Source organism: Pseudocercospora fijiensis (genome assembly GCF_000340215.1).
Source record: "Pseudocercospora fijiensis CIRAD86 unplaced genomic scaffold MYCFIscaffold_7, whole genome shotgun sequence".
In the NCBI taxonomy this organism is placed as follows: Eukaryota; Fungi; Ascomycota; class Dothideomycetes; order Mycosphaerellales; family Mycosphaerellaceae; genus Pseudocercospora; species Pseudocercospora fijiensis.
The window spans coordinates 502,877-515,296 of record NW_006921538.1 but is presented as its reverse complement, the minus strand read 5'-3'; the positions used below and the strand labels follow the sequence as shown (position 1 = coordinate 515,296).

Genomic DNA, 12,420 nt, shown 5'->3' with positions numbered 1-12,420 from the left:
AAACGCGTGGAAGGTCCGTGGTGGGGTGGAGGGGCGACTTTTCGGGGGGGCCGAGCTTCAGTTTGTCACAAGCAGGCAGTGGCAGTATGCGCGTCAAGAGTGCAGCAGTGTTCATCAACTCGAGAAACTTCGATCCCTTCTCGCCCTCCACGTTTCCAATCGGGCCCGTTGACGCTCGAATCTGGCGGAGTTTGCTCGATGTCGCATGATCGTTTGTCCGGACTTCGCCTGACCAAAACTGAACGCTTCGTCGTGCTTGCGCTTTCCTACCTGTTCACCGCGCCTGTCGTTTGGCGTTCCGGAAGGAAACTCTTCTCCTACATCATCGCCACCGCTGAAGAGCTGCGAAGACAAATCAGAGCCGAAGACCGCGATCGAAGGCGGAGAGAAGCCGATTAATAAGCACCACAACAATGTCGACTGTATTCGTCGTCGATTCCTCGCTCAAGCGCACAACTGTCAAGGTCACGCCTGCCAAATACCTGCGCGAAATCCTAGAAGAAGCATGCAAAGCGAGGAAACTGGACCCAAACTCGTACACTCTCAAGACGCAGAACAACAAGATGCTCGATCTATCGCAGCAATGGCGGCTGTCGGGCCTCACTCCAGGCGCGAAACTCCAGTTGACGCAGGCGAGCCGAAGCCCTAGTGTCGTATCCGTGGCCTTGCAACTGCCTGAAAGCGATGGAAGTGCGAGAATACAGGATAAATTTCCCAGCAACACGAGTCTATGGCAGGTGCTACGGAAGTTTGAGGATGGTGTAGCTGGTGGACAGGAGCAGAGAAAGCTTAATCTAACACAGCGAGGCATTGCTTCTCAATCTGGTGGCTCCTCGGGGCGCTTGCTATACCATCAGCCGGTACTGCAAATCATGAGCAGGACCCTCGATAACTTCACGGACTTGCAAAAAAGCCTAGGGCAGCTTGGAATCAATGGCGGCAGCGTGCTGTTGAAGCTATCTTACAAGAGCAGCGGACGACCACTGGAAGAGGCGATGAGCGAGATTGGGCAATATTTCAGCTCTCTTGACTCCGTGCCAGCAGGCGGCGCTGCAGCTCAGCCGCAAGCCGGGCGCTCAGTGTCGGAGATGCTTGACGAAGCTGGAGCTGAAGGTGCACACTCAGAGTCTGTGTACGCTCAATCGAGTGTAACTGATGCTGGAGCAGAAAACGCTGCAATACCAGATGAAGGCGCTGCCGAACCCAAGCCAGCAGAGGACACGACAATGCCAGAAGCAACAACTGCACAACCTGCCGAGAACGAGGTAATAGCAAGCTCCTCAGAAACAGCTCCAGGAACAATCACCGACTCTGCAGCCCCAACGGAAGAGCCGCCCTCGAACGCAGCTACGAACGACGAGAACGCCACACCGGATCCGGTCATATCAAACGTTGTGAATGGTATCTCGGTGTACAGACCTCCATCGTCTTCAACACCTGCTGCAGCACTTCAAGAAGATGATCCGACCACATACGAGCCCACAGTAGACCACGCCCGAGCACATCAAGCATCGCTCAATCGAGCGGGCCGTAATCAGCGGCTACTGTCAGATAAGGAGCTAGAAGAGCAAGAAGCAGCGCGACAAGAAAAGCTCGCAGCAGTGAAGAACGTGCGGATACGGGTCAAGTACCCAGACGGAAGCTCAATAGAACTAACGGTTGACTCAAACGAAACCGCTTCCAATCTTTATGCCACGGTCCAAGACACCTTGGCGCAAGCCCCGGAGCCTTTCGAATTGAAATTCACTGGACACAAAGGCTTTCAGACGCTTCCAAAGAATACCGATCAGAAACTTGTCAAGGACTTTGGTTTCCGCGGCAGCGTCCTCGTGACTCTCGTGTGGGGCGCGGAGGCTAGTTCCAAGGCTAGACAAGGCCCCAGCCTGAGGAAAGAGTATGCCAGTGTCGCGAAAGACTACAAAGTACAGCTGCAGTCTCAGCAAGCTGCTGGTGAACAGAGCCATAGGGAGGCGATGAAGCAGCCTGAGAAGAAGTCGGATGGCGGAGCGAAGGTCAGTGTGGAGGAGAAGATGAAGAAGTTTCTGGGCTTTGGAAAAAAGAAGTAGAGGCATTGTCGCGAGAGGACGGATGAAGTGCTCTCAGCTCTGCGATGGTTGAGATACAGAGCTGTCGGGGTTTCATGACTGTTGCATAAATAGCGTAGAGCGAGCATTGCATTTATGGTACCTGAAACCACCACAAAATCCTTTTCTGTTCAGGCTCTGCAGCTCAGATTGTGTGCTCGACATGTGTGCGTCGGTTTACCCTACCGTTCGCTGAAAAGCCGCACGGACCCTAAATTTGAGTTCGAGCAGGGATGAACTGAAGGACTTCAGCTTCACGAATCACTATCATCCTCCTCTACTTCACCACCAGACTGCTGCAAGGTAAACTTATATGAAAGGAAGAAACCGATGCACCCTATTCGGCATCGGCCAAGATATTAGCTCGAAAAGCATCTATTCAAAAAAAAAATTTCAAAGCAGGAACCTTCCCGCCTCTCGATTGCGTGCCGCTTCGCACCATCAAATATATCTTTTCTGCAGCCGTCTCGTCATCTTGCACGACTGGATCGTACATCCATCATAACCATACTCATGCGAGCTCTCCAGGCTCGCTCCAATCATCAGAACTCCTCCCGCTATGCAAAAAGGCCCAAGTCCAAAAACCTCAACTCTGTCGCTGAACGCTGTCGATACTCGCACATGCATGTACGTATTCATTCACATCATTTCATCGTAGAAGTGCCTTGGAACATACTGGCCACTCCTCTTGATCTTCTGCCGCTCTTTTCGACGCGCTCTTTACGCGACCGCTCGGCTTGCTCCTCGAAAACGCTTTCGTCTTCTTCTGGAACAGCTTCGGGACCAGGTGTCCTGCGCTGGTGTCGATGTCGATGGCGTCGGGTGCTGATCTGACTGGCACTGTCGTCAGGTGCGAGACTGGCTGTGTCACCGAGACCATCATCGTCTTCCTCGTCGAATTCCGTCATTCCACTTGCAGGGGTGTCAAGTCGTACACCGACCGGATCTCCGAAGCCGCTGCCCCGACGCAGTTGTGCTTGAGCGGACAAGCCTGCCGATCGCTCACGTAGCATCTGCCGCACCATTTCTGCACGACCATGCAGGATCTCGAAAGCATCTTCGAGGCGTTCCATATCCATGAAGAGATTGCGCTCGAGCTCAGCGACGACAGCAATCTCGGTGTCTTCGTCGAGCTGCACGGGTGCGGGCGCTGCAACACCGACGCCCACACCAGGTGTCGGACCTCTTGATGGGAACATGGAGGGCATGTGCTCAGCGCCGCCTTCGAAAGGCGTTGTGCCTCGTGATGGGACAGGGCTGAAGCCGCTGAACGGAGTGGTGTTTCTTGAAAAGGGTGTAGCATTCGGGCCACGAGACGGACCACGAGATGCCACGGGAGAGGCGAAAGCAGATGCGGAAGGAGGCAATGCCGCCTCTGCGCCAGACCATAAGAATCCATCAAATCTTCCAGAGATTAGAATTTCCCATTCGGCCTCATTTACCTCTGCCATGGTCGCCAGCATGCCATGCAGATGCGGGTTCGTAAGCAGATACATGGCAGCTTCGCAGTCTCGAGGGGGTCTCTCCAGCCTGTAGAGCCTCTGCAGAGCTTTCTTGGCACGTCTCAATGCATTTGAAGACGTGGTGGGACGCTCGGCAGGGGTTGGCGCTCTGGCCTCAGAAATAAAGTTTTGACCGTGCATCAATGCAATGAACAGATTGCGTTGCTGCACAGTAAGTTTGGTCATCATCGCGAACATGAGTGTGTCTTCGTCAGCCTCCTCTGGGGGACTCGATGGGAAATCTGGCTGCTGTGAAAGCCAGCTTTGGACTGCTCGCTTCGTTTTCTGGTTCTGTCGTATGTAGTGGTCCTTGTACTCTTCCGGTACGTCGATGTCGAGCTTCTGCATTGGCACTTGTGTTGCCCCAGAAATACCTAGTCCACTATCGTCAGGCTGTATTGAGAACGGCGGCCATTGTGGTAGCTCCCGACGACCTGCCACAAATTCGAGAATCTCGCCCCAGCTGATGCCCGAATCTTCCTCGTCAGAAAGGGCCGGCTGAGGGGTGGTCTTGCACACTACGCAGTCACATCTTTGCGAGGATATGTCTCGTGCAAAGACTTGCGAGAGCTTGTCCAGTAATCGGCGAGCGACTGATTTGTATCCTGTTGCTACAGCCAGTGAGCCATTGCCTCGTAGTACCTGCATGTAATCGTCCAATCGCTTGTGTATATTCGAAAAGACCCTCGTGTACTCTTCCATTGGTGACGCTTGGCTGAGCGCTGGCGATTGGTAGACATTGTAGGGCTGGATCGGATTGGTAAGGCTGGACTGCACCAACCGCTTCGGCACTGGCATGGGCAGACCACCGTTCTTCAAGAGATAGTCCACCCGCGGCGCCTCTTTCGGTCCTGCCATCGGTGGTGGGGGCGGTGGAGGAGGTGGAGGCGGCATGTGCTTCGCGGTCAACGGAGTTGCGATGGACTTTGAAGTGTGCGTATTCGCTGCTCCGACATCGATCACTGGTGTCGCTCGCACATGCCGAGGGAATTCGTGCTCTTGAGTTGGAGTCTTGGGCTGAGAATCTGTCACAGAAGGCGGCGATGCTCTTTCCTTTGGCGGAGCAGTATGCGGTCTTTTCCCTGGTTTTCGGTCTGGGGCTATTGAGGTAGCATCAGAATCTGTCGTATCTTGGGTGTCTTGTGTAAGTGTCGAATGCTCGCGTGACGCCGTAGACTCGGTCCGCCGATAATTGCTCGCTGGCGTAGACTTTCTCTCTTCCTCAGGAAATGTACCCGGCATACTCGATATATCTGACTGATCGAATCGAGCCTCTTTGCGCAGACTGGTGCCCGACTTGCCCGACTTGCTGCCCTTCACGGGGCTCCTACGACGTCCGCCATCTGCACTGCGTCTCCCATTACTTGCCGGCTTGCTTCGAACATCTTCCATGCTTCCGCGCATACTTCTACTGCTGCCGCTGCCGCTGCCTGAGCGCCGAATATCTGGTTCATCAGCCGTAAGTGGAGGACTAGGTGGTGCCCGAGCGGGGTGAGATTTGGTATTTGCGGGAGTTGATCTGGGTCGCGCCTCTTTGACATCACCCACCTCTGTCGTATCTGGCGTGAATATGTCATTCTTCGTATTGCTCATGTCTTCCCTACTGCCCACCGCCTCTCGACTGTGAGCCTTGCTGAAGGTGGGATATGAGGTGGCAGGCTTGCTCGCTTCACCGCTGCTGGAGCGCCGGTCCATCTCCGGCACGCCCATCGAAGACGAGACAGTCCTGCGAATGACTATAGGTGTCCCCCTCTCAGACGTGGTCGTTGTCGTCGTCGTGACGTCCCGCTCGCGACTGCCAGACTTTCGCTTGGAGCTATGGAGCGGGAGCTTAGTCGAAGAGGAAGATTTATGCGTTGATCGGATCTTGTCGCGCGAGCTGGTTGACTCGCGGTCGTCTGCGTGCTTCCGCCGTCTCCTCCGCTCTCCGTCTTGCGAAGAGGGAGGCATATCTGGGCGGCATTGAGGGAGGTCGCCGGCGGAGGATGGGAATGGATTCGGCCAGTGGATGTTAGGCATGTCCACTCGACGCTGCACTACACTACTGGGGGCACGGCCTGCAGTAGAACGACGTCGGGCGGCGCAATTAACCGCGGCGCTACGCTGCGTCGCCCAATCACCATCCCAGCCTGTCTCTTTTTTGTCTGCTGCAGAAGCGGTGACTTGCTGTACCTGCACTCTTCGCTGTCGACAAGGAAACGCGACAGTAGCGCACACAAAAAGAACAGGCCAGCAGAGGGCGACGGTGACGTGTGCGGATCAGCGACAGCGACAGCGAGGCCGCCGCATCAGCCTCAAGGGTCTGCTTCGACGCCATCACATGCAACCAGGCCTCCGCTCAGGCATCAACTGGAAGAAAGTGAAGTCTCCTCCATCATCGAGGTCATTCCCTTGAGAGGAGAATAAGAGTAGCAAAGAGAAGGGACGGAAGTGGTAGATGACACGCAAAGGCCCAGTCGTGCGCTATGATAGCGGACCGATGGCACAACACCGTTCCATTTCTACGACTTCATTTCCAGAACACCTCCCGCGGAAAGGGGTCGACAACTTCATTCGTATGGCCATCTGATCTCCTATGGCGTGCCTTCAAGGCCAGGTGCAGTTCTGCCACATCCCTTTCGTACCACGCGTCTCCTCGCTCGCGTCTCAGACTGGAATGCCATCGATTTCGCGATAAGAGAATACCTTTCCACTTCTTCACTTCCTCCTGTCTTCTCAGAAAAATGTCGCTACGATGACCACGAATCCCAAGACCATTGGTCTTTGCATTTTCCTTTTCCTCGCATCTGCTCTCATCACACTTTCATTGAAATCTACTCACCACAACCAGCACTGGCTTCCTCCACAGCGACAAGGACCGAAGTATGGCGGGCAGACTCCGCTGAGAACGCACAAAGTCGCCTTTGCCACTTTCCTCGCCGGAAACGCCAACCCAGACAAGAAGCAAACAGATGAAGAATCTGCCGCCATCAACGACGCCGACGATGGCTACTTCCAAGGCGCAAGAGTGCTGACATACCAACTCCTCCACTCCAAATCAGCCAGCACAAACAACAGCATCCCATTCCTCGTAGTATGCACCCGAGACGTTTCAAAACGCAAAAGAGACCGACTAAAAAAAGACGGCGCCACCATCGTCCTCATCGAAAAACTCGAACAAGACTGGGTCAAAGCCGCCGACCCCCGCTGGGTCGACGTACTCGCCAAACTCCGCCTCTTCCAACTAATCGAATACACAAAAATCCTCTTCATCGACAGCGACACCCTCGTCACCGCCCCTCTCGACGGCGTCTTCTTCGACGAAGCCACCCTCACCCAAGCCACGCTCCCCAACGCAGCCCAAATAAAAGAAGACGAAGCCGACCTCCCACGAACCTACATGTTCGCCACCCACGGCGACTTCTGGGGCTACGACCACCCCTACCCCCCACCCACAGACTTATCGTACCTGAACTGCGGCTTCTTCGTCTTCACCCCTTCATTAGTCCTATTCAACTACTACATGTCCCTCCTCAAACTCCCCAACCGTTTCGACCCCGGATTCCCCGAACAGAATCTTTTGAATTACGCGCATCGACAGGACGGGAATATGCCTTGGAAACCGCTGTGGTATGGTTGGAATGTGAATTGGCCGACGGAAAATGATTGGAGAGGGGGTGCCAGGAGTTTTCATGCCAAGTATTGGGATGGCGATCCTTCGCATGATGTGGTGCTTAAGGCGATTTGGAGGGAACAGCATGCTGAGATGGAGGGGTTTCAGAGGGGGAGGGAGGTGGGGAGTTCTGGGGGGTAGTATGTATTGATTTTTTACCTACACGTACCGGACGTTTGGTGTGGTTGTGTGGGAAGATGGCGTGGCTGGCTACTATGAATAGATATCCATCGGATTTTGGGATATGGTTACACGTGCAAGCCACTATCTGGTTAAGTTATCTCATGAGCCGAGCGAGCGCTCGATTCTCGAACTCATAGAGCATCAAGTCAAGTGTTGAAACTTCGAAAGTTGGATAAAACCGGAGAAAACTTGCTTGTCCCAGCATCTTCCAATTCTCTATCCTATGAATAAAACCCTCAATCAAGTTCTTCTACACTACTTCCCATCTCATCTCATCTCCATCACAAATCTAAGTCAATCTACAATCGTAAACCCTAATCCCGCAACACCTTGATTTGGTCTTGGTCTTGTTGGTCTTACTCTTCATCATCCCAGAATAGATTTACCTGTCTTCCAAACTTCCAAGGCGAAAAAAAAAGCGAATTTCCACCCAAGAGCCTCATCACAACTTAACACCTTCTAAGGCAACAAGCGAACTTTCTAAACAGTGACTAGTCCCACTTCCAACCTTCCAAGTTCCAAAAATCTTTTCCCTAGAAACTTTCTACTTAATTGGTCACATCCATCCTGTTATGATTATAGACAACAAAGTCTTGAGCTGCTGCTGCTACTGCCGCCGGTGATGTGATGTGATGCACCCAGCGACTCATACAATCTAGATCTACATACATACCATTCCAGTTCATCTCATCTCATACGTTCCGTCCGTGATAGCCCGCCGGATGTAGAAGTCTTTCGGTCGCGAGCTGTAAGAACAACGCACGACTGACTGGCTGACTCATAGGTAACCAAACCAGAGAATCTAGAAATCCGCCTACTACACCCAGTTCCAGTTCAGTAGATAACTAGATGCAAAAAAAAAAGTCTCTTTCGCTCTCGAAACAAACCTACGAACTCACTAGATTCTACCATTCTACCTAGCCGTAACTTAGGAGTAGATCTACATACATACATACATACCACCAGTTCAGTTCAGTTCAGTTCATGCCCAACCATTCATGCCCAACCAACCAACTCAAGTCAGCAAGCAGTCCACCTCACCTCATCACCATACAAGATTCTCCGCAGCCCTAGCTGTCCCTCTCACCTCATCAAGCCTCAAAGATCTACCATACATGTGGTTGAATCGTTGGCGGTGCCGCTCATGTCGAGTCAGTAGTTAGTGTAAGTTCCAAAACTCGCGAAAAATAATCGAGAGCTTGTTTCTGACAACAACAACAACAACCTGGTTGTTTCGTTGCATGCATGCGAGGGCGTTGGGGGGGGAGTCGCCATTATAGCGTAGGAGTAGTACCGTAAGTGCATGCGGTGGCGTGGCAGATTTTGGGTAGTTCTATGGTTGTTTGGTAGGGGAGCTGAGAGTGCGAAGCACCGCTTACAAGCAACTAGCTAGCATCGATGGAGTAGAACCAATAAATAAATAAAGAAAGCTAAGAATAATACGAGGTTGTAAAAAAGAAAAAAAAAAGATGTCCCAGACATTTTCTCCATAATACTAGTAGTAGTAGTAGTAGTACAAGTTGATAATGATTGTGATTGTGATACATACATACAAGAGTCCAACAAGGAGTCAACAACGAAAAAACTCTTCCTCTCAAAAGGTACAACAGCACACCTTTCCCTTTCCCTTTCCCATCCCGACAACATCTTACTTCATCGACCAGGACGAAGAGAGCGAAAAATTTCCCCCAAAATAGGTGGTGAAGATAATATACAAACACAAAAAAAAAGCCCCAGGCCCATTCTTGCTGTCGAAAAGAGAACGCAAGGAAAGAAAAATTGGTCTCGAATGTTAATATACAACAAGAAAAAAATACAGCAGCGCATCGCATCGCATCGCATTGCAGCGTGTCCTGTCAAAAGTATCCAGTGTGGTGTGAAGAATGGTATTATGTGTTGTACAAGCGAAAGGCAAGAAGTAACAAAGCATGTCCAAGAAAGGTAAGAATGGTCAAATCGAATCTCCGTCCTGTTCCAAGCCGATGGTTGAAGCGAAAGTAGTTGTTTTGAAGCGAAGGTGTGGGTGATGATGTGTCGGTCAGGTGTCAAGGTAGTGGTGGTAAAGGTGCCTGCCTGCTTCCCCCCAAAAGCTTCGTTGCACCCAAGATGATGAAAGAAATTTTGTGTGAGCTCCAGTTATATTCCCCATGATTCCCATTTTCTAGTGCGTGGTATCCCCGGCGTAACGACATCATTCGTATCGTAATCTCCTTTGCGGCGGTGTGAGTCAGTGTTCTCGTCAAGACGTCCCACTGTGCGGCAAAGACATCAACAGGTGAGTAAGAAATGTTGTTGTTGTTGTTGTTGAGTGTCTGCATCTACTCATCCCGCTTCCTCTTCTTCGCTGGCTTGCGATCTGAGGTAGGGGAATAGTCACCATCTGAGTAGCTGACACTGCTCGAGCTCGAGCCGGCCATTTGAGCAGTGACATCGTACAGCATGGTACCAAGCTCATTGGCATCGGGGCTGACCCGGTGCTGGGGTGGGTATTGGTGTTGCTGAGGGATGTATTGAGGCTCCTGCTTGGGTCGGATGACGCTACCGGCATCACCACCATTGACAGAGTCAATCGGCTGGTGCATGTGCTGGTCGGAAGGCTGCGAGAGCACACCCATGACCATGGTCCCAGCGCCGTGGGTGCGCTGATGCTGGCTCAGGTTGTCTGATCGAGAGAACTTCTTACCACAGTCTGAGCACTCGAATGGCTTCTCGTGAGTGTGGAGTGATCGGTAGTGGCGCTTGAGATGTTCTTGTCTTCGGAAACGTCGACTGCAGAGTGTGCAGACGAAAGTCTTCGAAGGGTCATCGGTCAGTGACTGCTTGCGACCTCGGCGAGACACACCACTTCCACTCTGGGCTGGGGAGGCAGCAGCGGACTCGGTGTTCTCTTCTTCTTCGGCGCTCTGAGATGTCGAGATTGGGGCAGAGTCTTGTTCTTGGGTCGATGGTGCTGAGTGCTGGACTGGCTCCTTCTTGGAAGACTTGCGCTTCGACTTGGTCTGGGCGGCAGCCGAGTACTCGGGAGCAGAGAACTCAGATGATGGTGGGGAGTAGGCTCCTTGAGCGAGGTCATCATCGCTGTAGGACTCCTCACTGAAAAAGCCGTCATCCTCAAAGCTAGTCTGGAGATCAAGTCGTTGACGCTTAGCTCCGTTGTAGTTCACCTCTTGGCCTTGGTACGAGACCATGCCATTGAAGTCGTCCTCCACATCGAGCTCGAAGATGGGCTCGAATGTTGGCAGGCCACCATAATTGACGAGCTCGGCTGGAGCAGCGATGTGCACGGTTGGTTCCTGGCCATCGCCCTTCAAAAGCTTGTGTTCTTCATCATCTCCGGGGCACAAGGTGGGCAACAGTGGGAGCTCGGGTGCGCAGTTGCCAATACTGAGGTGGCGCGGGTCGCATACATCTTGCTCGGAAGCCACGGATCGTGGTACCGGGGACGGGGAAGGAGAGACATGAGCCGAATTTGGCCCGGACGCGATTTCGTAAGACTGTGTGCTCGCAGCGGATACGGAGTTGTTGTGCAAGAAGACTGGGGTCATAGGTGGTGATCCTGGGCGAGCCCAGTCACCTCCAGCCAAAACCTCGGAAAAGACCTCCTCCTCACAGCCCTGCTTCACAGCTGGGTATGCAAGCGTGTGCGGCTTCGCGAAGAACACGCCGCCCTGTCCGTTCACTGGAGTTGGTAGAATGCCGCACGTTGATGGAGGTGTAGATGCTGAGCTGAATGATCCTGATGCGGAGAGAGTGGGGGTCGCTGGAAAGTAGGCCTGGCACTCGGTGTTGATTGGCATCAAGACGTGCGCTTCGTGTTGCACGACGTATTGTGGTCGCTCAAACTGGCGTGGTGAAGCATGTGGAGTAAGCATTGGAGGTGGTCCATAGGCGTGGACGGGCGGGTGGTAGTATATTTGCGATCCTGCAGATTGCGGTCGGTGGTAGACGGGGTGGTGTGGGAAGTGCATCATGTGCTCTGGGGTCGAGGGGAGGAGCGGCATTGGCAAAGCGTGTGGGTGGTGTGGGTGTGGTGTGAAGTGACCATGTTGCTTGTTATCGGGGCTTGGTTCCGGGTTGTAGTAGAAGAATGGCGATTGACCCATTGGAGGGGTCGTCTGCTGTGCGTACTCCATCGGATTGTGAGTTTTTTTTTTGGCTGAGCAGCAGTTAGCACGCGATTTATGACGCGGGCCGCATCGCTACCGATGACGAGCGTGGACTGACCAGAGACTTGTTCTGATACGACGGATTTAGAAGTATCGAAACATCAAGGATGATTGTGTTTCGAAAGTCAGGTTATGCGATTAAGTTGTGGATGACGAGTTGATGGTAGCACAATGTACAGGGTCGGATGATACAAGAGAGATCGAGCTCCAGAGAGAATGCGTTGCTGTCTGGGTGGGCGGCGTTCGTGGGCTACGATGGGTCGTCGGCGGGATGGAGGTCGTCGACGGGCGCGCGCACCGGCAGGTGGTGGTGTAGCAGAAGTGTTCCTAAGGAGTGACGAGGTACGGTGGTCTCGCGGCGGTGGGCTGCACCGATCAGATTAGTACCGGGAAGGGAACAGCAGAACGAAGAACAGAGATAGATGACGATCGAGGAGGAGACAAGAAGAAGGCTCAGGTTTAAGATAAACCCTGGAGCGTGGCGGCGACGTGCTCGCAGTCGCAGAGCAGAAGCCTTCGCGTTAGTGCCAGGAACGCGAAGTCTCATGCTCATGGCTGGGCTCATGGGGGGACGCTCCCGACGGATGCTGGGATGCATGCATGGGCCAGCATGCAGCAGCGCTCAGGCCGGCGCGCGCACCCACGACACGACCACTCACGCTGCCACTCGAGCCCTGCCGTGACCGTCGCTGCAGGTACGCAGACCCCGGCCCACACGCTAGCGGATGCGGACGCGGATGCGCAAGCGGGGCGGGGCCCAAGACCGAGACCAAGACGCTGCACTCGTGGTTGGCCCGCTCCCGTGAATGCTGCCAGAAGTCGTGTCGCGCCCG

General features: G+C 53.3%; 8 protein-coding genes across 8 annotated transcripts; 3 read left to right on the top strand and 5 right to left on the bottom strand.

Annotated features, from left to right (window-relative positions):
* Positions 1-413: 413 nt before the first annotated feature.
* Positions 414-2,066, top strand: MYCFIDRAFT_189668 (uncharacterized protein; the record flags this gene model as incomplete). The annotated part of the gene is made up of 3 exons (XM_007930831.1): positions 414-1,047; positions 1,168-1,894; positions 1,967-2,066. 3 exons carry the CDS (start codon positions 414-416, stop codon positions 2,064-2,066), a joined length of 1,461 nt encoding a protein of 486 aa, XP_007929022.1.
* A 285-nt stretch (positions 2,067-2,351) lies between these two features.
* MYCFIDRAFT_204380 (uncharacterized protein) lies at positions 2,352-5,533 on the bottom strand (the record flags this gene model as incomplete). Its single annotated transcript, XM_007930830.1, has 3 exons — positions 5,017-5,533; positions 2,802-4,929; positions 2,352-2,364 (listed from the first exon to the last, which is right to left on the bottom strand). Exons 1-3 carry the CDS (start codon positions 5,294-5,296, stop codon positions 2,352-2,354), a joined length of 2,421 nt encoding a protein of 806 aa, XP_007929021.1. The 5' UTR covers positions 5,297-5,533.
* A 398-nt stretch (positions 5,534-5,931) lies between these two features.
* Positions 5,932-6,249, bottom strand: MYCFIDRAFT_176915 (uncharacterized protein; the record flags this gene model as incomplete). Its single annotated transcript, XM_007930829.1, has 3 exons — positions 5,932-6,087; positions 6,111-6,201; positions 6,239-6,249. The coding sequence occupies 3 exons, from the start codon at positions 6,247-6,249 to the stop codon at positions 5,932-5,934; spliced, it is 258 nt and encodes an 85-aa protein (XP_007929020.1).
* Positions 6,250-6,443: 194 nt separating this feature from the next.
* On the top strand, positions 6,444-7,271 carry MYCFIDRAFT_14492 (glycosyltransferase family 8 protein; the record flags this gene model as incomplete). The annotated part of the gene is made up of 1 exon (XM_007930545.1): positions 6,444-7,271. A coding segment is annotated over one exon (828 nt), but the record flags the coding sequence as incomplete, so codon positions are not given.
* A 400-nt stretch (positions 7,272-7,671) lies between these two features.
* On the bottom strand, positions 7,672-8,333 carry MYCFIDRAFT_176913 (uncharacterized protein; the record flags this gene model as incomplete). Its single annotated transcript, XM_007930828.1, has 8 exons — positions 7,672-7,710; positions 7,751-7,776; positions 7,808-7,859; positions 7,891-7,947; positions 7,982-8,082; positions 8,120-8,198; positions 8,245-8,288; positions 8,321-8,333. The coding sequence occupies 8 exons, from the start codon at positions 8,331-8,333 to the stop codon at positions 7,672-7,674; spliced, it is 411 nt and encodes a 136-aa protein (XP_007929019.1).
* Positions 8,334-8,419: 86 nt separating this feature from the next.
* On the top strand, positions 8,420-8,828 carry MYCFIDRAFT_176912 (uncharacterized protein; the record flags this gene model as incomplete). The annotated part of the gene is made up of 4 exons (XM_007930827.1): positions 8,420-8,572; positions 8,620-8,702; positions 8,742-8,782; positions 8,815-8,828. The coding sequence occupies 4 exons, from the start codon at positions 8,420-8,422 to the stop codon at positions 8,826-8,828; spliced, it is 291 nt and encodes a 96-aa protein (XP_007929018.1).
* A 64-nt stretch (positions 8,829-8,892) lies between these two features.
* MYCFIDRAFT_166344 (uncharacterized protein) lies at positions 8,893-10,569 on the bottom strand (the record flags this gene model as incomplete). Its single annotated transcript, XM_007930826.1, has 1 exon — positions 8,893-10,569. A coding segment is annotated over exon 1 (360 nt), but the record flags the coding sequence as incomplete, so codon positions are not given.
* On the bottom strand, positions 8,893-11,576 carry MYCFIDRAFT_87867 (uncharacterized protein). The gene has a single exon (XM_007930825.1). It carries the CDS (start codon positions 11,552-11,554, stop codon positions 9,740-9,742), a length of 1,815 nt encoding a protein of 604 aa, XP_007929016.1. The 5' UTR covers positions 11,555-11,576; the 3' UTR covers positions 8,893-9,739.
* Between the last annotated feature and the right edge of the window lie 844 nt (positions 11,577-12,420).